This window comes from Lissotriton helveticus, chromosome 2_1, assembly GCF_964261635.1.
Source record: "Lissotriton helveticus chromosome 2_1, aLisHel1.1, whole genome shotgun sequence".
Taxonomy (NCBI): domain Eukaryota; kingdom Metazoa; phylum Chordata; class Amphibia; order Caudata; family Salamandridae; genus Lissotriton; species Lissotriton helveticus.
Genome location: NC_136059.1, coordinates 611,357,407 through 611,384,674, shown reverse-complemented (window position 1 = coordinate 611,384,674; position 27,268 = coordinate 611,357,407). Strand labels below are relative to the sequence as shown.

Genomic DNA, 27,268 nt, shown 5'->3' with positions numbered 1-27,268 from the left:
AGTGTGGGGGTGAGGGCAGAGCTTTGAGGGATGCCACAGATGAAGATTTTGGGTTCCGAGGTAAATGGAAGTTGGCGGATTATCTGGGGTCTTTCGGTGAGGAAGGAGGCATTCCATTTAAGGGTATCTCCTTGGATTCTGTTCTGATGAAGCCCCTTGATAAGGGTATGTTGGGTTTCGGAGAAAAAAAAAAACAGACCAGGGTCCAGCTCAACCAATCAACATGTACAGTCAGTAACAAGATGGTGCAACACACTTCCTGCACCCGTCGTCCAAAGGTGCAAATCACAGTCACAATTTTCAAGAAAAAATGGAAGGTGCTCTCGTAGAAAATTACACGCAAGCAGTGATTCCAAAAAGTGCTTCTTTTTATTGAGTTAATCCTTAAAACCGGCACACAGCCAACGCGTTTCGTTCCCAGTAGTGCCTAAAGGGAACTTCTTCAGGGCTCTTAAATATTTGACCAATAAGCGTTGAAAAATAATATGGTAAAACAAGCGATGGCCTGAAGAGCACAATACGCCTGGACCAATATTGATGAGGATCTCTTGTATAATCGGCCAATCAGAAATGATGAGAGTGACTAAACCAGTAGCGTCTTGAGCGGCACAGTTTGGCATGTATTCTTTTGAATACATGTTCTTGTGACTCACCCTTCATTAAAGTCCTCCTGGACTATGCGTTTTAATGCTGTAGTTTGTTTTCTCCTTCTGAGCGGAATGCATATGTACATTTTTCTATATGTGTTAAATTTTTCTGAAAATTTAAACTCAGTCTATGGTGTATTCTTTGGAAGACACAAGTTAGTTGCCTTCTCTGTGGAAGGGATAGGTAATTTGTTTGTTCATTCTCAGAACATATGGGTTGAACTCTGTATTTTATGCTGTGTGATAGATAGCATCGGAAACAATCTGACGGAGACTTCTAGCTGCAGTTTCCTTACCTGGTTTCGGTCATACAATTTTATGGTGAAGTTTTTAGGCTTTATAAGAAGCTCTTCTAGGTTTTTTTGGTTTTTTTTTTATACAGAGTTTTATATAGCGCGAACTAGACCCGAACCGAATCGGGTATCGGAGCGCTTTACATAGCACCAGTTACGTTACATGAGGGCACACATTCATTTTTAGGCACGGGGAGATTAAGTGATTTGCCCAGAATCACAGGAGGTTTTGGCGTTGATACCGAGACTCGAACCCAGTTCTCCAGGTCCGAGGTCGAGCGCCCTAGCCGTTAAGCCAATTCTCCCACCATGCTTTGGCATCTGTCTGGAGGTTATATAATGGCTATCTTTTTGGGTTTATATCTATTTTCTGTGGGAAATCATGGCTGTTACTTCTTGAAGCAAACTTGTGAACAAGCTGTGTTTCGTATCACATGTTGCATGCGCTTGTTGCTAACAGTGATTAATTTTATATATTTCCTTTTAATTTTTCGTTTTCTCCTAATTTAATGTGTTGATACTGCACGAATAGTTGTGTTCCCTTTTCTTCTTTAGTTTGCCTTGGTATTTTGAGTGTGCCCACGGCTCGGAGTCATATTCAGACTTACGGACCGTGACACTGACGGCCATGCAGACGCAGACTTTGTAGGTACCTGCAGTCCTGCAGTAAATGTGGGCCAGGGATGCTCTGTGTTGTCTGACCACTCAGTCTATTGTGGTACAATTTTATCAATATTATGCATATGTCCTGGTGCTACATCTTTGTGGGATTTATTTTTTTACAACTGATATCATTGATAGATATCAATATTGAATTCAAAACTATTAGTGTCATTTTAGTCTCTTTACAGTGCATTATGTAACGTGTCAGTAGTCATTTTGTTAAAACGAAACTCAAAAGTACCATAGAGGTATTGTTCATTTTTCTTTTGAGTTCATTCATTTTGGTTTAATGGAATGAGTTTTGAGAGTCCTCCTTTTGGATTTTATATGGATGGCACTTTCTCAGATAATTCTTTATTGTTGTGAAGAATATGGTCTACATGACTTTTGTCATGCACTTGGCCCTTCTGGTCAAGGAGTTATCTTTCCCCTTGGGGCATAGAGGATTATGTCTGATAACTGACAGATGGTTCTTTAGTGTTTTTGTCCCCTTTCCCTTTAAGGGCAGTTTCTCTCTCTCACCTGTCGGGTTGTTTGTTTTTTATATGTTCTGTGACAGTGATAATGGATTCCATTAAGAGCCAAGCTCTTGTTCTGCCATTGCTATGTTGGTTGTTAGTTTTGATCGGTTAGTTCTCTGAGAACTTTCGTAGGATTAGTTTGCAGACCCTCTTCCAGTGTGGTATGGCTATGGTATTTAACTCAAAAGTTAAGGAATCGGAGGCAAAATGTCTCTATCAGATGTAAAAGTTACTTACCTTCTGTAACGTAATATCTGGTAGAGTCGCAGTCTAACTGTAGATTCTTTAACTCCCTGCCCATCTTCCCCACTCTGCGAATGACCTATGAGGTAATGGTTAAACACGTTTTCAGTACTGGTTTTATATACCAGTGATACTGTCTCAATTTATGTTGGGACTCAACAGACCAGTTGACCTGGACACACAGATTTTGTTTAGATGTTGCCATACCGTCCATTTCCAAATGTGTGTGGTCGTTAAGGTGGGGGTGTTTTCTTTTTCACAGTGGATTGGACACCAGTGGGCAATATTGATTTATTTCTTTATAAGTATTGATTTGGTATCATCATACCTTGTATTGGCACTATCAATATGTCACATTATGGTATGTTTCAACAAACAGCTTGGTGCTGTTTTTATAAGGTTTGTTTTGCTATTATCATGCCACTCATTGCCACTGATGAATGGGCTATAGAAAGTAAGGTTGTCTTCCCTTAAATGAGGGTTATTTACCAAGGCACAGGGTTCCAAAGATTTTTGATGAATGATCTATAGAGTATAAGGTTTCTTCCCTTTCACTGTGGTTATGCACCAGGGTGCAGAGTTTCACGTAGCCCTGTGCTTTGTTGATTCTTTAGGGTTTTTCTTTAAACTCCATGTTGGATATTAACATACCATTTGATGTTTTTCCTTTATTATTGTTTCAATTAGTTTTATTATTTGGCACACCAATTCCACAACCAGGTTCTACAGTGGCTCAGCATTCTGGTGCGGAAGGTTTCACAGAAGAAACTGACTTCCGCTCGCCAGAGGGGACTTGCATGGCTCCACTGACTTCATTACCGGAGTTAACATCATCGCAGAGCCGTACGAGGTACTGCTGAAAAACTTCTGGATCCAGACTGGCGCCTGGGGAGAATTCAAAAGTTAATTAAGCTGTGGCTATACTGTGCCGCTACCAGATATTAAGTTACCGAAGTAAATTTGACTTCTAATCCCCAAAAAGGATGGGTCCCTAAGCTCATTCTAGACCTTTGGCCTCTCTCTGCCGCCCTGTAAATCTCGAAGTGCCTTTCTTGAGAGGCTTTAGTAGTGTACTCCTGTGGTGTATTGGTACTTAAAGAACTCAAGTGAGAAGGGAAAATCTTTGATCGGGTCCTTTTCTACTGTGTCATCAATATCAAAAAGAACTGGCTTGTAACAAGGACTAAATCCTTGATTCGTTTGTGCCTAGGAAAACCATTACGTTTTTTAAAAGAACGCTCACCCACCAACCTAGTGGGTGGCATGCTTCATCATTGGGTTCCCACCCGAGGCGCTGAGTGCACCCTGGGTGTGCTGCGATGCCTGAATTACAGAGGAGCTGTTTTTTTGGTGTAATGCCATGATTTGTGAGTTTAAAACTGTCTATAGGGTCCTCCTCAGTGACGAGAGTGAGTTTAATAATGGTGCCCTATGGCAAGGTTAAAAATAAGGTGGATACCGTGCTAGTTTGGTATAAACTCTTGTATCCTATATAAAGGTCTACATGTTTCAGCCAGTCATTTCCATATGCTGGCTTTCGTCAGGACCAAGATAGGTGTAATCAGGCTGGGGAAGTATCCCCAGTCTGAAGTGTGAAAGGGTGCGCACACGCTAAGGTGCGACATGGATCTCAAAAAGGGGGGCAGTGCCTATAGTCACACAGTCGTCAAGGTCCACTACTCACCATCACTACCTGCTGTGGCCTTTATGAGGGATCCCGCAGACCATTGACTATAATTGGCAGTTTGTGCTTCTTGATACTATTTCTAATTGAAAATGTTTAAAAAGTCGCCGGTTTCCCGGTTTGTTATGCGATCTGTATTGTTTTGCATTACACAACATGAAATTTCTATTTTGTATAAAAGGAACATATGGATTCTTCCACAATCATTACTAATGTCTTAAAAGGAGCCTTGTCTTGCATCTGTACTTTCAAGCCCCAACCTGTAGCAACTACCCTTTCCCCCTCCCCGGTCCGTCCGCGTCCTGTCTCCTATTCCGTCTCACCACCATGAGTTATCAACGGTCTCTGACCTGTATTTCCACTGTACCTTGTACCATTCTGTGTAATTTGTTCTAGCGGTCACTAACTATGCAATCATTGTTGTAATTATTTATAAGATGGGGTCAACAAATGTAAGTGGGATGTCTAGTTGTGTAAATTCTTCTAGCATAGTGTCCCAGTCCAAGGAGATGGGATGTTTTCTCAGTCCTCTCGTCTAAGCGCCACGCTTTCAGCACTACCCCATCTAACCACCTCCTCATGCTAAATGTGTAGTGGGGGGTTCCTCGGGGACTTCCATCTCTTAGTAAACACTATGATAGCCAATATTATCGCTAGGTCCAGAAAACGCAAGTTAACTTTCTGGTTTTTAGCACGCTTGCGCAGGCCCAACAGGCACTCTAATATGTTGTCTGTTATTGTGAGATGTGTGATTTCTCCGAGCATGTTCCGGATCTGACCCCAGTAATTCCTGAGGTGCGGGCAGGCCCATAACATGTGCACAAAGCCAGCCTCCTCCGCCTTGCATCTCGGGCAGCAGCTCTGGACCTCTGGGAACATGAACTGTATCCTCTTTGGGGTTAAGTATGACCTATGGAGAACCATAGTTTGTATAAACTTAAGTTTGGCATTTCGGGGGACTCTCTTGGGATGTTCTAGAATATTTTCCCAGGCCTTGTCTGCAATCGGCACGCCTGCAGTGTCTGCCCATTTTGCACGAATGCTTGTGAGGTCTGTGGAAGCCTGCGCTCGGATGTCTGTATAGAGCCATTTAACTAGGTGGCCACCCCTCCCCATGTGATAGAGTAGCTGTACCAAGTCATGTTGCGGGGGTTCGCTGCGCTGGGGTGCCCATGTCACCCTTATATAATGCACTATCGTTGCGTGCAGTAAGGAAAGCCTATTAGGAGCTCCAGTGCACCTCATGAACGTGGCATGGTCCAGAAAGACACTATCACCAAAGAAGGACCCCACCTCTACCACTCCTGCATCTATCCAATCCCGCATACTAGTCATTGTAAGCTTACCACCCATAGCTGGCAGCCCCAATAGTGGAATATTGGACGCATAGGGGGTCACGGCTGAAGTGTACTGTAGAGCCTTTTTCCAGCATTATAATGCCGTGATTAACAATGGGGGTCCGTCCAAGGGTATTTTCATTTTTGGGAGTAACATGTTATGTTGGGTACTTCGCTCTAGATCGCGTGTGCTATAACCTATTTCCTGCAGGTTTCTGCCTGCCGTCCAATAAGACAGCCACTGTAGTTGGGAGGCATAGTTATATGCCCGGAAATCAGGGACACCCAACCCTCCCTTGTTCGATGCCAATTGCAATTTCTTGAGACTTACTCTACGTCTGCCCCCAATAAGATCTAGTAGTAACGTGTCTAGGATGCGAAATGTAGTATAGTTTTGCATCTTAACTTTATTACTGGTTTAGTAATTGGCAAATACCTTACACATTGCCTCTAATTTAAGCCTGTATGCTCTGTGCCATAGCTACCAGGGGTCGAACTCAGTTACATTTAGTGACATTAAGGGTTAGCCCTGACCGAGATTGTGATGATTACTTGAGCTGGGTACTGACCCCTTCAACTAATATCCAATTCTTATACAATAACTCAAAAAGTGATTGTGAAACTCTAAGAATATCTTTTTCTCCCCTCTAGGGGTAAGGGGGGTGCCTACCCTCTCTCCCTTTCTACTCCATTGCTGCGTATTACCTACTCCATTTTCCTACAAACTACTTTCCAGAAAACCTCTAAAACTGAAATTTTCCATGTGGCAATTGGATGAATTGTTAACAGCTGATCATTTGATCTCATGGTACGAAGACCCGCTCCACCATACTTTACTGAAGGGAGAAACTTGGTGTTATGACGCTCTCAACTATCCCTTACATCACTAGTGAAATGGCCAATTCGTGCTTCCATGGGTTGAGATCATTTTTATGACTTTTTATTAGTTTTACAATTGCAATGACTGGCAAAAGCAACACAAAGAAACTTATGTAAAATATTGCATGATACTATTCAGTACACATACAGTTGGTATATGTTCCATGACATGATTGATATGACGATAAATCACCCAAATTCGACGCATTGGCCAACGTTTCGGTCATGCGGTATGCTGATTAATTGAAAGTCATCCCACAACAATCCCCGTTGCAGACTCCTCCGCCACAACACAGATATCTGGCCACCTGAGCCATTCTATTGTGGGTGAGTCAGCCACCGATCTCCTCACCATTAATGAGCTATGTCACTTTTGGCCAGCAGTAGACCTAGAAAACTTCCTTTTGCACTAGTATATTCCTTCAAAGCTACCTTGTGAATGCTGCTAAACATGTAGGGAATTCAAAATGTGGCTGACAGACAACTTTTTAATTTACCGATGTGGAGCCTTATTGGATCTAACCTTTTTTTCCATCAATGGCTCATACTAGCTAAAAGGGTCACCTTTAAAGCAAGGTATATGGTTCATTGAGCAATTCATGGCACCCGACCTATTTTAAAAAAATTACAATAAAAATATACACAACTCTCTAAGTTTCACCAAACCAAATCTCTCTGCTCCAAGTTGGCCCGATTATTGACTCCACCTAGACAGTCAAACATGGACATCAAATGTTTGCTCCAGTAGAGCATTGACAATTATCCCCAAATTAAAAAGCATTAAAGACCTAGGGCCCCATTAGGATGGCGTGCGGATCGCCACCGCCATGCAGGCGGTGGCGTTCCGCCCGACATCCTTCCCCCGCTCGCCACCCATTTCCCCCCTCGCCACCCATTTCCCCCCCCGCCACCCATTTCCCCCCCGCCATATTACTATGGCGGGGGGACCGCGCGGAAGGAAAGACCATCCGCCGCTTTTCCGCCCGGTCAAGGAGTTGACCGGACGGAAAAGGTTTTCATATGGTGGCGGTGTCTGTTAGACACTGCCATCCATATTAGGGTGAAGGCGGGGACATGCTTTTCTAAAGGCATGCTGAAATGGCTTGTGGGGAACCGCACGGTTCCTGCCACGTTGTGCATTGAAGTGCACAATGTGCATTTTTCAGCACCGCCAGTGTGGTGGGTGCATCCTAATGGCCCCCACGGGACCGCTGCCCTTATGGCGGGCGGTCCCGTTTTACGTCTGGATATCCTAATGGGCCCCCTAGTTCTTGTATCAGTATCAGCAGAAGAAGCAGATTTATGATATTTACAAAGTAGTAGGTAGGTATGCGTGGCTGGCTTATTCTCACACTCTATACAACATTTCATGGTTATGTAGTGTATGTGTAACATTTGTATGGTTATGTAGTGTGATGTGCTCCACTCCATGTTTGAGCAGGTCTTCGAACTCTTGCATCACATCCTACGAAGTCCCACATGGAACATACTACATTCAGCACTCTTCCTAATATACAGTCACAAAAAGGTGCCCAGAAACTAGTAAAAATATGAGCACTTTGTGACCCCATCATGAGTATGAAACACTAGATAAATGCTACAAAACAATGCGATCAATCACCTCTCTCAACTATGAGTGTCTAATGAAAATGTGCAACAGAGGTTGAATGGTTCCAATGCTGTAGCCCTGAAACACACCTGATCAAGCTTGATCTTTCTGAAGGGCATGTGCACCGAGTCTACCTGCCCTCGTCTCTTTTCCCACTGGACACTATGGCTCTCTATTTGGTAAACACCCCGTACTATGCATCCGTCACCCCGCATGTTGTTACTACGCGGTCGTTACAACGACCGCATTGTAACAACACATACAATTACCCCGCGAGTCGTTACAACGACTTGCGGAGGGGGGAGAAGGTGTTGGATTCAAAATCCAACATCTTCCCTACTGTCCGTACAGCCTGGAGTTGGAATAGTAAATTATACTATTTATTTATTTATTTATTTTATGTGCTTATATAGCGCCTGAATAAACCCCCGAAGGGGTATCTATTACAACATCCAGCGCCCCCCCTCCACAAGTAGTTGTTATGACCTGCGGGGTAATGGTAGCGTTGTTATAACGCGGTCGTTGTAACAACCGTGTTGTAACATGCGGGGTGAGGGAAAGTGGAAAAAAGAGGCATATTCCTCAATTTTGTTTGTATTTTTAAGCCTGCAGATCTCAGTTAAGTTATTTATATTCAAAATATTGACGGGTATAGCTTCTGGCTTCCATAGAGCCAATTTTGAGTTACGGAACTACGGATTCCTGCTCGACTCTGCAAATGTCTTGCTGAAAAAAAACTTTTATATGTTTTAGGGCATAACCTCTCTCTGCGACTCTCTTCCCCACCTGGTTGTTTCACAATGCTGCATCTAGAAACGTTAGTGGACCCTTCATCACTTCGCGTAATTATGACTACAACAAAGTGTTCTTTATCATGACCTGCTAACGAGTAACTTAAATCCCCTAATCTCTTTATCATCTATGGATAGCTGTCAATCAGTCAAAAAACATTCCTAGAGTGCACAGCTACTCGATAGTGTCCCCGTGCTAACAGATCAGTGAGATGAAAGGATCTACAGGGGGAAGGCTGAACACTTTGTTAAAAATCCAAGTCTTCAACTGACGTCTAAAAGACTTTGGGTCTTTAATGGCTCTGAGAGACCAGAGCAAAGAATTCCAGTCTCTGGTAGCCATAGCAGAAAATGGCGATTCACCTCATCTTTTCTTCTTTGTCTTGGGCATTACTGTCAGCAAAGCCTTCGAAAAGTGCAGTGTTCGAGTTGGTTGGTAGTGCGGTAGCCTCTTGGACAATTAGACTAAAATGTTGCTAACTTTCGAACAGATTTATTCCAAACCACAAAAAGTGCCTGTTACGGAGTAAAATTGGCTTTTCTTCCCAGCTGGGTGTAATTCTGCTTCGCAGTTTTTGCAAAACCAAGCAAAGTTCCCATGGGACTTGAATCTTTTAGGTCCACTGACTTGAATGGTTGCATGCACGAAAGAGTGTCCATGCTATTCATGATGCTTGCTATGTGCGTCAATATGGACCTGTATCTAGAAGGATGAAGAACAAAATAATACATTTACCTGCTTTTAAAACTGTGTCCCGTGATTTAGATCCAGTGCGAACCAATCTGTATTTTTGTATTTGCAGTGTATTTTGGGATCTTTACTGTGCTGCTCCTGAAAGAAGAGAAACCTGTGAACACTCGAGTGAAGCTAAAGCTTTCCATGATTATGTGAGTTAATGCTTCCCAGTAATACTTAGTATTTTTACATTTTCTTTCTCCGCCCGAGGTGGCTTTTGTCCTCTTCTATTATATCTTATTACTACTGGCATATAAGTAATATCCTCCACAAGTTTGTGGCGGACTTCAAATATGTGTTATTTTCTTGCAGTCGTATTGTCTATGAGGTCTCCAGATTTATTCCTGTAAATGAATAAGCATAATCGATGTTTGAGTACCATAGTATAATTGGTAGCATTTGTGTATGGCTCTTGGCAGGAAGGGTGGATGCAGTTCTCCCTCCTATCTGTTGAGATGTTTCTATATTCACATCTAGAAGGGCTGTGTGGTCTCATCCTGGGAAAGATGTCTGTGTCATGGTGTCTGAGCGCATTGTTGAGATTTTTATTTTCAAAAGCGTGATGTAGACATTTATTGATGGTCTGCAGCCAGCCATAGATTTCCTCAAACGTTTGACTGCATGAGCTGTGGACGCAAAGACCTGATTTAGAAAGCTCTAGAGGTAGAAGTTGGACTTTGACTTCCATTGGACTACTCCTATGTTTATAGCAGAATTCTTACCTTTTTGTGATACACAAACAATACCAAGAGAAACCAAGAAATCCGAATTCCTTGAGTTCTTTAATGAATCAGGTTATGTTTTGTGGCAGTTGTCATTACAAGGTTTGTGGCACGAATGTGAAACTTGACCTCATGATATGCCTATAAATGTTAACAAAATCCTTATTGCAGAATATAGTACTCCATAACCAGGTCTGGATTTAAATAAATCAGGTTTATTTTATGAATGTTATGCTGTCTGGCATAGCCGTACATAGGTTTTGCGAATTAACTGTATGGCCTATGCTTCTGTTTGAAAGTTTTTGATGAAGTAAATCTTTGTATTTTGGATGAAGTTGTTACTTGGCTTTGAACATGAAAAGCACACACCCAAATGATGCTATTGTACACCTGCCTCTGAGACTACGTTGTTCAAGGCCTATTTTAAAATGCTTAGGTGCAGTTGTGATCAGCAGACCACTCATGGAAATGTATCTTAAAAACTGTTTCTGATACAAAAACTCCGTAAAATGTGTTCTTATTGGCGGCCAGACGTATTCTTTTCACATGGAGAGCATAGGGGGAGTGAAGCAAAGCAATCGTGCAAGAGAGAAACATGTAGTGTGGGGGAAGAAAAGCAAACTGTTAGATCATTGTGGAACTGATGGGGAGAAGCACATGAGGGTGAGCGTATCATGGAGGGAGCTTAGGGAAAAGCACAGGCGAGAGAGGTGCACATAGGGGGGTTAGAGAAGCGCACTAAAGAGGCAGCTTGAATAAACATGCACTCTTGTGGAGTGCTGAAGATAAAAGAAAAAGTAGCTCCCTTAGAGTGAGAAGTGGAAGGATACAAGTAAATTGGAATACACATGCACTCTTGTGGAGTGCCGAAGATAAAAGAAAAAAGTAGCTCCCTTAGAGTGAGAAGTGGAAGGATACAAATAAATTGGGGATGTTCTTGGAAAAGGACATCCAAAGCTACGAATAAAAAGAAGAATCCGACAAATGAGCTACAGTAAAACCAACCAGTGGTAAGCATTGGGTGGTTTCAGGTAAGCTCCCAAATGTCTTTTACACCCAGACAAGACAGCTGTATTGTCTAGTAGGCTTCACCTAAAAAGGAAGATGAGAAAAGAAGTCTCACGTACAGGCAGAATAGGAATACTGCACTTTCCTAAAGTTGACCACTTCGCTCAACACAATGATAAACACCATTTCCTGCTCTGTACTTTAATGCAATAAACTAATGCATCTCAGTATCGTACTCTTTTTGCTTCCTTTGAACTAATTCGATTAACTCAACTGAGAACAGTGATTTGTAGGTAGGTTCAGGGCTGGAGACGGTGTATTTAATGACCTGAAGTGGTCACCCTAATTTACCTTAAGAGTTCATAGTCCTATCCTTGTCATGTATGTGGGCACCCTCTTGGTTATTGTTAGCCAGCTGACAAAGAGGGGCTCTTGTTTCAATGAGCTTGTGTTATTTAAGATTTCACTAATACTTCAAAACAATGCTTTTTAGTGAATCGGTGCTCCAGGTGGCTTCCCCGTTAAGTTATTCATTATACTTTACTCGCAGTACTTGTATGAGTCCCCTGAGGGCCTCTGTTTTTAGAGGTATTCTAGTTTGCGAATTTTTTTTACTTAAACGTTGCATTCACTTGACCCACACAACACAGGCATTTCAGAACACTCATAGCATGATTCCAAAATGCCACTTTCCATTAGGGAGCATTGAAACGCCGTCTCAGATTGGGTGAATTTACTGCCATTAGCCGTCTGGATGCAGGAGGAAGTGTTAAAGCAATAATTGACTTGCAGAGCCGGTCTCATGGCTGAAGGAAAGGCCTGAATGGGTTGCTTGAAGTAACCGCAGACACTGACAACCACTTATGGCTGGATTGCAGTACATTGTTTTGAGCTCATCTGTGCCATTGAAGACTACAGACCACAATCCGTATTTGACACAATTCAAAGTATGAAAAGATGTGTTAAACTACAATCTTTCGAAGTAACTACTGAAGTTTAACACGATTTCCAGTTGGTCTTCGCAGCACCCTATCCATTTATGTAAAAGTAAAATGCCATGAAAAGCATGTGCATCAAGCCATGTCCTGTGGTGTTACACCGTTTGAAGGTTAATCGTATATGAATATCTTCATATGTATCGGCTAACTAAAGTGCTTTTGTGTCGGAGGGCATCCAAAAGAAACAATTTACAGAACACCGGCATAGAAACTGTGTGCTGGGCACGAGTTAATAATATATCGGAGAGTAGGGTTCCCGTTGATCAGAGCATCAGCGTTCACCTTACAGACAAGACAGATACTGCTCACAGACAGACATGCGGTAGGTAACATTCAAACAGGCAGTAGTAGTATGCAAGGGTAACATTATGGGTCTGATAAGATAACGCTCTGCGTTATTTATTGCTGGTAAAACATGTGCAACTTGTAGGTGACTAGTTTGAATCACAGCACCAGACTCGGGTGTCCAACCATCGGGTGTTGAAATTCTGACTGCCAAAGGTTAACAGTAACGCATCTTACCTTTACAATGATAATAAACAGAAAATCTGTGGCAAGAGGCACTAAATGAAAACAAAATAGGTGTTGCGCCACTACATTTTAGTAGAAACGGAGAAAAAACCTGGGTCAAATCGGAAGGCTTTTAAATGTATACCTCAGGGACCATTATCTCTTCTAGATTAATGTTCAAAATGTAACTCATATATATATATATATATATATATATATAACATTAGTCAAAGTTGTGTACTGTCTGGAAAACCTCTTGAATTGGTGGCTGATTTGGAGTTTGGCGGAAAGTTTACTCCGTCGCATTGGAGTACCCTCTCAGCCAAACTGAAGGCTGCCTTCCTGATTTACAGTCGGGCTGAACTAAAGTATGTCAGTGGCGGAGCTTATTCTAGCTCTGTCGCTGACACCCTCCACCGACGACCTATTGGAGTATGGGCTGTTAAAGGTTCACGTATAAAACTGTCCGCTTAAATTAGAGTGGACCGTGTTAATTTTTTTTGCCACCTTCAGTGAGTGATTTGGCAGGTAGAGGACACTGTATGGTGGGACTTACCCCTGCCTGCCAAACTCTAAATCAGCCACTTGATTTTTGCATCAGATATTTGTGTAGCTTTTCTACTTGTGCGAGCCATGATGGGGAAGTGTAGGCGTTAAATATCCTCTTAAGGGGTTTATGTTAGAATCGAACAAATTATCACGTACAGTTGAGTGTAATTCATGGATGGCAAGGAGTTTATGAACCAAAAGTACTTCCGTTCCCCATGAATTATTTTTCCCCGCTAAAGGTATTTCCCATTTCTTACCTTGCTGTGTTTGAGTGTTTACAACCATCTATTGTATTTTTAATAGACCTTTATTTAGTTATTACCTTTGCATTTTTATCTATTGCAAACTCTCCCTGGGCCTTGGAGCACTTTACATAGCACTAGTAACATTGCACAAGGCCAGATAATTGTTTGGGGGCACTGGGAGATTCATTAACTTGAACCTGGTTGCCCAGTTCCGAAGTCGGCAGATGTGGCCTTAACGCTACATCCTCTTCCCTCCTTTAGTGGTGTGTTCGTTGTATCTTTTAATTAATATATTCTCATCTACGGGATTAATTGATTAATATGTCAACCTTTTTTATATTTTGTTCTTACAAGGAAACCTGTTAATTTAGTTTTTTTTTCATTTTCTTGACTACTCGCATATCTACACACGATGCCAAAGACCGCGAGGAAGGAGTAAGAAAGTGTGCCATTTGTAAGCAGAAAGCAGAATTTTTCACATTTTGTGTTTTTATTTTCTAAGAAGGACACTTTCTGTAACAGTGGGGGCTGATTTCATAACACTGATGGACGCTCTCATCTTATTTCCCTGTGCAACCAAAAAAAATTGCGTTTAAACACAAAAGTCCTAATTACAGCTCATGATGTGTAGCCTATGGACTACTGTCCGGACGCAGGCTTTTAACATGCAGATGTGAATTATTAGTGATTTACACCCAGGCAAGTAAGTAGATAAAAGGATCATCTCTTAGCCTCTACCATCATTTGTGTCTACTTAGTGGGGTTCTACCAATGTTTCTCTGCTCACCGAAAATTACCCCAATCCTAGCTGTGATCATGCCAGGCCTGGGCTATTGTAACAGTTTGAACAGTGATCTCTGTAGCACTTCTGTTTCAAAACTCTGCTCAACTTATTTATTTTATTTACATAGTTTTATATAGCTCTGGCTTGACCAAGAGGTATCGGAGCGCTTTACAAAAGGATCAGTGAGTTACAAGTTACAAAATCACATCAGTTACACAGTGAATTACACAGTAAATATGAGTTACTAGAGAATAGCAAAAACAAAGACACATAGAAAGCAATGTTACACTGTGATAATGAATTACAAGAGCATATCATAACAGAGACAGATTCGTCGTGTGGAGCATGGAAGGTGAGGGTGGAAAAGTAAGAAAGGCTAAGGAATGCAGATCGAGTCAGGAAGACCAAGTGGGGAAGAAATTCAGGGAGATAAAATAGTCAGAGAGGGAAATGCACAAACCGGAACTGGGGACAAGCAATATCAACATTCAAGGACTTGGAGAATACAACAAACTAGAGGAGTCCAGGAGGTCCATGGGGGGTGGGGGTGGGATGGGGGGTCAGCTTGAGAAAAAGGAAGTGTCAGGGAGCAGTCCAGCGGCTAAGAGAAAACGGTTGAAAGCCTCCAAGATGAAGGAACCGAAGGTAATTATCTCAAAATGGTGGGATACCGACAAATCAAAACCAATGAAAAAAAAACCCAAGGAAGTGGAATCCACAGAGTAGAGCTGGAAGGGGTATGCAGCCACAAGATTAAAGGAGGGAGGAGGGCTGGAGAATCGCCTAACACAGACTGGTTGTCTGTGTTCACAGGATTTGGGGCTATGAGGGCAGCAGTGCTGTCGTACCGTAAGCCGCAAAGTCAAGGAGAAGTCTGCTCGGGCGTCAAGGCAGCGGCCCCCGGAAAGAAATGAAGGCAGCAGCGGGGACCTGGCGGACATGCCTTCCATGGCCTGGAAGGTGAAAACAAGCTCGGGGACACCGTACTGCGGTGTCGTGAACTCAACGCCGCTGCAACCCCATCATGGGAAAACAAGACTCGCGTGACCCAGTTGTATTACCGGAGGCGAAGCAAGAGGTCTAGCAGCAGGACAAACAGCAGTGGTCCAACCTGGAAGGAGGGGTGAACCTCAGCCCAGCTCATTCGACAGCCATCTCGATAGGGCCTCGGCCACACTGTGACTGGCTCGTCGACAGCAGATCCTCGTGAGGAGGGGAGGTAGGAGACAAGAGTGGAGAGACAACGACAACTGTGCCCCATGTCCGGCTGGGTAGGTGACGGCCAAGGGAAAGAACCCGAGCCGGTCTCCTCTATAGCTAAACAAGTCGCTCCACCGGGCATCTGCCCTGATGATCAGACTCCGCGGTCAGGACTTTAATCACGGTTCATCAAGAAGAACCCGAAATTCAGTCGCGGGAGTTGGAGAGACGAGGACTGCGGTCCATATAATCCCAGGTGAGCAAAAAGGGTCAAAGGAGGGGTTGAATTTAATAGATTAGAGCCAAAAGGAAATCCCTGGCCAAGGAGCTCCTGGCCTGAGCTCATCACCTACTGCCATCTTGGGTCCTCTCCTGTTTGGTCTAAAACAACATGACCACCTCACACAGCTCTTGAAATCTCTTCATTGCCTTCAAGCAAAAGAAAGACCATCTCGTAAAATACCTTGTATATTATGTAAAAGCTGCTTCATGAATGCTCACTGAATTACGTTGTGTGAACTGTTGGCCCATTAACAGCAGACTAGTAGCCTAAGCTCTGATAGCCATTGCCCATTGTGTACCATACCATACGGATACCGGAGATTCAGTGGTCCATCTTTCTACGTTTGTGGATTGGCCCTGTGGAATTTCGTACCTCTACACTACAGACCTTTCCATTGGAGGCGAAATTCTGCCTGGTCAGATGCCAGAGACTGGCTTTGCCTCTTCTCCAAGTCTTGCAGTGCAAAGTTTTGTTATTATGTTAAGAACATACCTTTTTTGTGTACTGTCTTCAGGTGCTGGGTATCTTTGTTGGATGATCGACTGGTTCTCCACCACCGGGAATGTACTATTTCGTAACTTTGCTAAACCCTCTTTAGGTACCCACACCACGGTGCTCTTAGGCAACCAAAGGGTGTTTATTAGCGCTTTATAAAAACCTCAAATAAAATAACAGTTAAGTATCCAAGGAGATGGGTGCCCATTTGTCTCAGGATAGGTATATAGACTCTAAAGTCTTTGCTATTTGATGTGTGTTTGAAATATTCTGATGCATGTTTGGGTATTATTTATAGGATAGGTCTTGCAATAGGGGTTAACCTTTTTGTTACTTCCATCAACACGTTCCAGGCTGCTATGCTACTTTTACAGCCGTTGGAAACATGTCAACAGGAACACAAAAAAAGAAAACTCTTCTGGGGAATACATTAGAAGCATTTTTTTTTTTACTCAGTCTGGATGCGATGAAGAAGCTTTGCTCACGTCCTGAGTTTGATTTGTTTTTGTTGTTTCTTTTGTTTTAGTGTAACTCCAGGACGCTGTGATGTCACAGCGAAACAACGTGAAAGTAGACTGTGCTAATGGTGCAGTGTTCTTTCACTTTTGATCAGGGCAGTGGAACTTAACTCTACACCTGAGCACCAATCTCTGAAAGAGGAGCAGCACTGGAAAGTGGACAATGTATTATTTCCAGTGCTCTCTCTACCTAGTGGATCCCTTCTTGGTGATCGCACTCAGATGGTTTTTTTTGCACAGCTTTTTTTTGTTTTGTTTTTAAATACAGATTAGCCATATTTTGAGTTTTCATTAGTTTACGCGAGGGGAAACAAGAAACTTTGGCTACCTTCAGAATCCCTAGGCTATGTGGAAAAAAGAAGCAAATTTGGCTTGGATTCCGATTAGGGAAGACCAGTTATAAAAGCAGAAGTGTGAAGTTCATCTTACAAGGTCTTAACCTTGAGGTTGAAAAAGTCTCAGCAGCTAAAGGGTTGGGACAATGCACTGGAATTGTCAAGTCCTCCCCTTTGTGAAAGGACTTATAGTTACTGCAGAGATGAATGTGGCTGTGGCTAGAGTTGGAACGCTGTGTCCGGTTTCTAGATTGCATTTCCACGAACTGTCACTGATTGACAGAATGTGACTCTGACCTTTATCCAAGGTGTACCAAGGGAGGCTGAGTCTGTGATTACGTTGTGCAATATTACTACGATTGAACACCAGGATCTCTGCAATCAGTCTGTGCCATTGAATGTTAGCTTTAGGAATTGCATAATTTCATTAATGGTCACTTTTGTTTTTACTACTTTTCTTATTTGTGCGTGAAGTGTCTTCATTTGTGTTGATCTGTGCTGGGAAATATAAGTTGACCCTCAAGTCTAAATGTGCACTTGTGTGGATAAGCGAATAAATGTTAGAAAAGCAAAAATGTGTCCATAAGAACCAGAAGCCACAATATGAGTTTGTAGAAGAGGGTGGTTGAGGAGTTCCATTAGAGTATAGTGTGCAATGAACGTGGCTTTTTTTGTGTGGGCAGATTATGTATTTGCCAATGCTATCTTTGTTGCTCTTTGATGGGATAATGAGTGGCATGTACAGTTGTTATGACACAAATTAGAATATTCTCAATATTATGTAGTTTATGTCCCATGTCTTGTGATTGCAATTGGGTTCAATCCTGGCGCTCTCAACTGTGGGTGCTGGCGACGGGCTGAACCTTAGAGCCCACAGTTCATTTGTGTGCAAAAAATCGCCGTACTCAGTAAATCCTTTGTTAATCTTCTTTAATAGCCAACACCACTGCTCCACCAGTGCGTTTCGATCTCTTGGGGTCTTTTTATACGACCCCAAGAGGTCAAAACATATTGGTGTAGTGGTATTCGGCGCCTTTTTGCACATACATATATATTTGTTTGTCAAAGGCTGTGCACGTCCAGGGTTTAGTTTGCCTATAGGGAGTTTGGGCACAGGGTCGGCTAAAGGTCGAAAGTTGTGGTCAGCAGAGGAGTTGGCTGAATATATTCAAAAGCCCTTGAAATTCACTGAAACAAACACATTTTATGGTGACTTTATAGTTGGTTGTTCAAATAATACAAAAACTAATATTTAAAAAAACCCAAAAAACACTGAAATGCACCAGTAATAGTTTACTGAGCTAACTATAACTTACGCCACCCCCATGCACTGCTTATGACTTCACATATTACTTCACTCTTGATATGTTTAATGCCTTCATTAACAACAACACTGATATCTCAAATGACTTCATTCACGACCATACCAATATCACTGATTACCTCATCCAAGCTACTGTTTCTCAAATTACTCTATAAACCTCTCAATCAGTTTAAAAAATAAGGTACGTAGCAAAGGGCCCATACATTAAAGATTCAATGTATGAACAGTGATGTCATCAATGATGTCTTAACATGCCATGAGCGAAGTAGTATGTCAATCAATCACATATTAGTAAAGCTTGGCTTATCACCTTGGGGGTATCCAGGTGAAATTAAATTAAATGGAAATTTATATTTGTAAAGCGCAAATCTGCCACTCCGAAAGGAGCATCCTGGCGCTGATATGGAGGTGAGTGGCTGCTCAGAAATTCTTAGATGAGAGAGAGGCAAAGTTCATCCGAGGCTCCGAAAATCCACGTTTTTAGTTCTTTCCTACATTGTGTTTTGGATGTATGTGTTCTCAAGTGCGGTGGCAGTAGATTCCAAGCCCTAGTGCCTAGTGCAGTTAGTGTTTTTCTTCCCCTAGTTTTGCATTTGAAACCGGGAGGTTTGAGAAGGTTGGCTGATGATGACCTGAGAGTTTTGGTTGTACTATAGGGGGTGAATCTTGAGGAGAGGTAATGTGGCCCCAGTTTAAGTGAGGCTCTGAAGGTGATAAGGGGAATCTTGACAAGTATTCTCTTGTGCAGTGGGAGCCAGTAAAGAGTTTTTAGGGCTGTGGAGGCAGAGGATCTTCGCGGAAGTTTTAAAACCAGCCGCGCTGCCACTTGTTGGACAACCTGGATTCTTTTTAATGTTTGTTTTGTTGGCTCCTGCCAAAAGACTGTTGCAGTAGTCTAGCTGCACCAGTATTAAGGCAACCGCTACTGATTTTCTTGCCGCGAGTGGGAGGAGGTCGAAATACATTTTCAAAGATTTTATAAGGCTGAAACAGGGCCCTGCAACCTTTAGTGCACGTGATTTAAAACTGAGGTCGGAGTCAAACTGCACTCCTAAGTTTCTTGCTACTGTAACCATTTTCCGGTGGGGCTGACGTGTCCTCTGGCAAGAAAGAAACTTCTTTGCCTATTGGTAGTATCTCAGTTTTTTCAGTGTTGCCCTTGAGGTGGTTGTCATTCATCCATTGGAGGACCTCGGTGAAACATTTTAGAGTTATGATATGGAGATAGGATCATTTGGGTATCGTCTGCGTAAGACATAACTTCGATCCCAAATGATGTTATTAATGAAATGAGTGGAGTCATGTATATATTAAACAGGGGTCTCAGTGAGGAGCCCTGTGGTACCCCTGATGTGATGGTGCGTTCCATCGATAAGAAGGCTCCAAGGGATACCGCTTATCTGCGCCTGGAAAGAAAGGGTTTTAGCCATTCCAAGGCAGTGTGTGAGATACCGCATGATTTAAGCCTGAAAAGGAGGATGCTGTGTGATATGGTATCAAATGCGGCCGACAGGTCGATTAGGATCAGCACAGCCTTCCTGCCCCTGTCCGCAATTATTTTAAGGGAGTCTGTGATTTCCAGGAGTGCGGACTCGGTTGAATATTTAGGTGCTGAGTTTCTGATGGCCTCAAGTCGAAGAGCCATGGTTTGAGTCCTTTCGTGAAGTTGGTGAGGGTAGGTGCAGTTCGCCGGCGGAGGGGAAGGTTGTTCCAGAACTTGGAAGCAAAGTAGGAGAAGGAACGACCTCTGCAGCAGCTTCGACGAATAAGTGGGATGTGTGCAAAGGAGGTCGAGCTGAGTTCTCTTGTGGAAAGGTGGAAAGTCAGGCATTGGTTGATGTAGTTTAATTCGATGTTGTGAAGGGCTTTTTTGAGAGGGACATTATCTTGAACTGGCATTGTGGTATCGGGTTCTATCAGGTCTACATACTTGCAGAAACACTCGGATACCATAAAACAGAAGTTGGCACGGAAACTGAAAATGCAAAGAGACCAGTTTATTAGGACCCCATGGGGTGGTGGTACACTCCTACAGCACCCTTCAGCAATGTAAGAAGTATCACCCCGAACATCGGTGCGCGATCTCTTTTATACAGTTTAACAGCAATAAAAAGGTAGGTGGTATACATTAGAACAGTTTTAGGTACATATAAGGGCATTTTTGGAACACAGCCAACATGTGGGAGGGGTTTAATACCACTGGTCAGTTGGGAGGAACATTCCTAAGGAGTGACCACTCTCTAGTACAAAAATCAGATGTACGCATGCGCGAGACTGACCATTACTAAAAATAGCCTGTTGCTGGGCAGGGTAAAGGTTCATTGGCATGAAGGAAGGACGAAAGGGCACGCTGACCACGAGGCCGCATGTTCATACAAAATAGAAGCCACCGAATACAAAATGGCCCCCGCACGTTTAGTCAAGTTAACAGAAATGTTCGTGTAGCTGAGCTTAACGCTAACTCAGGTACTGCCAAATTACGACAGACGACCCTTTTAGCGTTTAGCTGAAGCTACCTCATAATGGAAGTAATCCGAATGTTCATCATTAATATCGATCAGCATAATTTGCTTAACTTCAGCATTACTCATCTGTACATTTTTAGCAATAGCTCGTTTGGATGGGATACAGGCTGTAATACATACAGTACATAAAGTAGGACCACATTGAATACATAGGCAACAGAAGAAAAATATACCAATAATCACACATAGAACAGTTAGCAGTTTCCAACCCCAGGTACTAAGCAGAGCCCAAAACCAGCTAGAAAAAGTCCAAGTACCATTGTCAGTGTGAATTTCAGAGGCAATTTTGTGCAACCTAGAGATAGCATCATACACAGATGGTGAATTATCTGGCACATAAACACAACAACTACTTCCGATGATGCGGCATGCACCCCCACGATCAGCTAACACTACATCCAGAACCATCCGGTTCTGAAGCGTAACGATTCTTGTAATCTGAAGCTCTTCAGTTATATTCCCTAAAGCGGAAGCAGTTTCATTAGCAACTGCCTCCACAACATGTGTTAACCGTCTAATTTTCCTGCTGTTTAGGGCAGCACCTACAAAAGAGAATAACCCTAAATTAAAATCCACATATTGTTGTAGTGAGGTGTCGGTTTGATCGACATCATCAATACCCAATGTTCTCTTAACTCTATTCAATATAAAATCATGATACAATACAAAATCATTATGGTACATAGGTGGGGCAATAAACACAGGGGGTAATACAAAAGATATATAACATGTACCTAACCATCCAAGAGGAAGACGATGATAACCTTTATTACCGCAAATAAAGTAAGTGTTTCGTGAGGCCACAAATGAAACACCATTGGGTGTATCAAAAGCAAGAGCAACATTGCATTCACTTTTTCCCACCGGAATTGTTCCCTTATTCCTAATACAGAGGTCTGCTTTTGTATCAATAACTGTAATTACATGTAAACTGGTCATATTTGTAAGTCTCTGATTGGTGAAGATCCGAGGCGTAGATACATTGTCCGGTCGATATTCTTCCCACTCGAATTTAGTTCCTTCTGCTTGTGGATAGCCATCTCGATCGTTATAGCAAACCTTGTTCAATCGAAAAAGTAGTCCACCCTTTGTTGGCCATCTCAATGTAAAAAGAAGTGTGTACCAAGCATTACATGAACCATTGTGGGAAAATGGAAGAGGAATAAGAGGTGTTCCTCCTTTCTTTTGATGTCCCGGTAACATCCCACAAACCCAACAGTTGGATGTATTTGTCATATTGTGTGTGTGATGTAGAATTTGAATGAAACTGTTATTCAAGTAAGTCTGTCTATGTCTCTCCTCATGATAGGGCAAAGTAAAATGGAAATGTTCAGATGGAATTGGAGTGGTAGGCAGTAAATAGTCCCGTGCAGGAAACAGTCTTTCTATAGTCCAAGCTATTACTGCTATTACCACCATAGTTGTAGCAAAAAGAACTGCACCCAAAATTTTTCTATTTCTCAATGTCATAGGTGCCATAGTACAAAGAACGAAAGTTTCAAAAACCAAACTAAAAATAAGAATGTGGTGCTGAGAACCGAGGCTGCCGCTGGTGTCTTCTCCGAGATTCAAGACGGGTGTCGCTACACTGGACAGAACTGATCCCCCCCCCCCCCCCCCCCCCCCCCCCCTTGATATTCCCGGCTTCCGTTTTCACAAACCTCAGAACGGTTACCAACCAGTCACAAAAATACAAAAATTTATTATTTCCTTGGCCGCAGATTGTACTTCACTCCGCCAGAAATAGCGTGGTCCGGGAAGGCTCCCTCCGACTCGTTGGGCATAACAGCTGGGCTTTTCTCCGCATTCAAGATGTCTCTGTAATCGGACAGCACTTCAGGGTTCACCAGATCCGGAGAGACACGTCTGCAGTGCGTTGAATGTATCCACCGCTTCTTATTCGTGACTCGCACAGCCGTTCGTGTTGCCAGCAGCACTTGTTCAGGGCCACGCCACCTTGGCTCTAAACTGCTGGATCTCTCAAACACCCGGATCATGACATGGTCGCCAGGACGAAGATTGTGAGCCTCTCCAATGGAATTGTCGGGGAGCGCTTCTCGAACTTGTTGATGAATAGAAAGTAAATCATTTGTTAATCGTGCCAAATAATCGTTCATCATTATACAAGGCACATCATGTATCAAACGATGCTTTGGAACTCCCCAGATATTCATGGGCCTTCCAAACACCACTTCATAGGGTGTGAGGCCAGTTTGAGAGTGTGGCACTGATCTAATAGACAATAATGCCAATGGCAAAGCATCCGGCCATTTCAAAGACGTGGATGCCACGATCTTTGCTAGCTTCAGCTTCAGAGTCGCATTATACCTTTCTACTAGACCTGCTGACTGCGGGTGGAATACAGCGTGAAATTTTTGTCTGATTCCCAATCCTTTCAGGACATGCTCCACTATCTTCCCAACAAAATGAGGACCATTATCATTCCACAAAAATTTACAAACACCATAACGTGGGAAGTACTCTTTTAGTAATACCTTAGCTGTTGTTAATGCTGTATTGTCCTTTGTGGGGTAGGCTTCAACCCATTTACTAAAAGCACACACCACCACTAGGACATACTTGAGGTTATTACAGCGCTCCAGTTGGATATAGTCCATTTGCAGTACTTCGAATGGTGCAGTAGGTGGAACAAACCCTCCTTTAGGAGTAGAGGTCCCTTTAGCAGGATTGTACTGTAGGCATATCAGACAGGTCTGCACTACTCTCCTAGCCGTGCTGGCAATCTCAGGATGCTCCCAAACTCGTGTAAGCAATTTCATAATTGCAAGAGCTCCAATATGTGCCAGCCCATGCGTCATTTGAACCATTGCTTGCAAGTAAGCAGCAGGCAATTTCTATTTCTCCATGTCTTTGCTTCTCCAACAACCCTCATCATCCAATACTCCCTCTGTTGCCCATGTTGCAAGTTCTACTTTAGATTATTATTATTATTATTAAGTGCTATTTATAAAGCGCACTGACGCCGAAGCTTCCTGGCGCTGCTAGACAGGTGAAGGAGACGGAAATACACAGAACCTAACACAAGGGTGGGAACAAATGGGTCTTTAAGAGTTTCCTGAAGGAGAGAAGAGAGAGGGAGGATTTAATGGACAGGGGGAGGGAATTCCAGAGAGTGGGGGCTAAATAAGAGAAACGGCGGCCACCGAATTTCTTGGTTTTATTTTTTGGGGTGATTAGTAGGTCATTACGGGCAGAACGTAGATTAAGTGTAGGGCGATAGGGGCGGATGAGGGACTTGAGAAACCCAGGACTAGGGCAGTGAAGACATTTGAAAGAGAGGCAAGCCACCTTAAAGGCGACCCTTTGATTCACAGGGAGCCAGTGAAGGCTATAAAGCAGAGGTTTAGCGGATTGCCAGCGAGGTAGTCCAAGGATCAGGCGAGCTGCCTGGTTTTGGACGACCTGGAGGCGATTTAGCAGATAAAGTGGAAGGCCGTGGTAAATAGAGTTTGAAAAATCAAGACGTGAAAGTACCAGTGAAGTAACAGATTGGGTGAGTGCCGCAGGGGGAAGGAAGTGACGAACTTTGCGAATCCTTCGAAGCTGAAACATACATGATGAGATTACCGCTCCGACTTGGGCTTTGAGGGTAAGTTCGGTGTCAATAATTACACCCAGACTTTTTATTGTTTTAGCTGGGGTGGGGGGGGAACCAAGCTCCGACGGCCAGAACTGAGGGCCCCAGTGAATATGGCTGAGGCCGGGAAGGAGAAGCTCAGTTTTTCCTGGGTTGAGTTTTAATTGGTTCTGGTCCATCCAGAGTTGTATGTGAATCATTACAGCATGGAACGTGTTAATAGCCAGAGGGGAATTGAGTGAGAAAACAAGCTGCAAATCATCAGCATAATTAAAAGTTGTGATGTCCCATTTGAGGAGGGATTGAATCAGTGGCCGGAGATACAAATTAAATAGGAGCGGGGAGAGAGAGGAGCCCTGGGGGACTCCGCAGACCGTAGGAGATTTTTTTGCCGTAAAAGGACCCAAGCGGACTGCCTGTGTTCTACCAGTAAGAAAGGACCTGACCCAATCAAGTGCCACGCCTCGGATGCCGGCCTGTTCGACACGGTGGAGAAGGATGTTATGATCCACCGTGTCGAACGCCGCAGACAGATCCAAGAGGACAAGGGCTTGGGGGTTCCCGATATCAGCGTTGTGCCTAAGTACATCGAGAACTGCCAAGATAACCGCCTCAGTCGAGTGGGCGGGTCGGAAACCCGCCTGATTGGGCTCAAGATACTGGGAGGATTCGACAAAGTTTGATAAGCTGCGGGTGACGTGAGCCTCCAGGATTTTAGAGAAGTAGGGGAGGAGGGAAATAGGACGGTAGTTTGATGGCTCAATGGGGTCTGCATCAGGCTTCTTAAGAAGGGGCACCAGAATAGCCTCCTTAAAAGAGGTGGGGACACTACCACTAGTAAGTGAACTATTGAGCAAGCGTAAGATGTTATCTGGTAGATTGAGGCAGACACTGCGCAGCACAGAGGGAGGGCAGCGGTCATTGGGAGAGCCTGATTTCACACGGGTGGCAAGTTCCACTAAGGAAGTCGTGTCTATAACAGGGAAGGTAGTGAAAGTCAACGAATTAACGAGGGAGGGATCAAGAGAGGAGAGCTGGGTGGGGGGAGGGATGGAGTTTTTAATTTTGATGACTTTTTCCAGGAAAAAGGAGTTCAGAGTATCACAAGTGTCCTGGGTAGGAGTCTGAGCTGGGAGTGATCTGTCATCCGTGGTTAGCTCGTTTAGAACTCTAAACACTTCCTTGGGTTTATTAGTGGCTGACACAATCCTGCTGGAGAAATGTTCAGTTTTTGCTGACCTGATAGCGGATTTGTAATTATTACGAGTGATCAGGTAGATGCTGACTTTTGTATGTCTAGAATTTCTTCTCTAGCATCATGCCATCGCTCAGCTTGTGATCTCACCACATACATAGGGGAGTCATTTTGCAACATAGAAGTCTCTCTCGCTATGCAGTCTGCAAAAGCATTTCCTTGCCCTATTTTTTCTGTCACTTTCTTATGTGCACTACATTTTATTATCGCCACCTTCTTTGGACATAATAGTGCATTCAGGAGGTCGCATACCAACTCTCCGTACATGATGTGTGTTCCGTGTGAGGTCATAAACCCTCGTTCCCTCCAGAGTAGGCCAAAATCGTGCGCTACTCCAAAGGCGTAACGACTATCAGTATAGATATTCACACATAGACCAGCGCTTAACTCACATTCTTTCGTTAAGGCTATCAATTCAGCCGCTTGAGCAGATTTTTGTGGTATTCGTGCTGTTTCTACCACTGTCTAAGTGTCGTGATCGCATAGGCTGCGGAAGCCGTACCATCTGACAATCTCACACACGATCCATCAACCCACAGTTCCCCATCTACAGCAGGAAGTAGCGTGTCCTGTAAATCGACACGACCCTTTGTTTGTTCGTCAGTCAGAAAAACACAATCATGTTGTCCTTCCTCCTGGGTCTCAGTAACCGGATATGGCAATAAAGTAGCGGGATTCAAAGTGGCGCACCTCTTCAATGTAATGTGTGGCGCCAACAGTGTTAATTCGTATCCTGTTAAACGGGCACTGGTTAGATGTTGCGTTTTCGTTTGGTTCAGCAAAGCATCTACTGCATGGGGAACTAACACCAACAATTTGTGTGACAAAACTATTCCCTCACTCTGCCGTATAGCTACTGCTGTTGCTGCAACTGCTCGAAGGCATTCAGGCAGTCCTCGAGCCACAGGATCGAGTACCGCCGAAAAGTATGCGCAAGGCCTCTGTTTATCTCCGTGTAACTGTACCAAGACTGACAATGCGCACCCATCCTTCTCATGTACATACAGTGTAAAGAGCTTCGTATAATCTGGTGTACCTAACACTGGCGCAGAACAAAGAGCTTGTCTCAATTGTTCAAAAGCATTTTGACATTCGTCCGTCCATTCGAGGGGGAGTGGTGCAGTTTTGGACAGCAGCGCTAACAAAGGTTTTACAATGTACGAAAATCCTAGTATCCATTGCCTACAGAAGGACGTCAAACCTATGAAAGCACGAACATCCTTCTGCGTGCAAGGGACTGGTGTATCTAAGATTGCTTGGATTCGGTCTGATGTCAATGCCCGTCCCTCCTTAGACAAAAGATGACCAACATATGTCACCTTTGGTCTACAATATTGTAGCTTCTTCCGCGAAACCTTGTGATTGTGTTCCGCAAGGAAAGAAAGCAGGGAGAGTGTACTCTCCTCGCATTGCTCCTGTGTGTCGGCTGCAAGCAGAATGTCATCAACATATTGGAGTAGTGCCACCCCCGACTGCAAATCAAATGAATCAAGTTGTCTTTTCAAAGCCTGACTGT

The 27,268-nt window shown here is 43.4% G+C and overlaps 1 protein-coding gene across 6 annotated transcripts in view; it reads left to right on the top strand.

The window, feature by feature from the left end:
- Positions 1-27,268, top strand: part of SSBP2 (single stranded DNA binding protein 2) — an 875,377-nt gene that overhangs the window by 383,405 nt on the left and 464,704 nt on the right. For all 6 annotated transcript variants that reach the window (XM_078675324.1, XM_078675321.1, XM_078675326.1 and 3 more), the window contains exon 4: positions 9,471-9,555. In XM_078675324.1, coding sequence (XP_078531450.1) covers positions 9,471-9,555 — 85 coding nt within the window. The remainder of the gene's footprint in view (positions 1-9,470; positions 9,556-27,268) is intronic.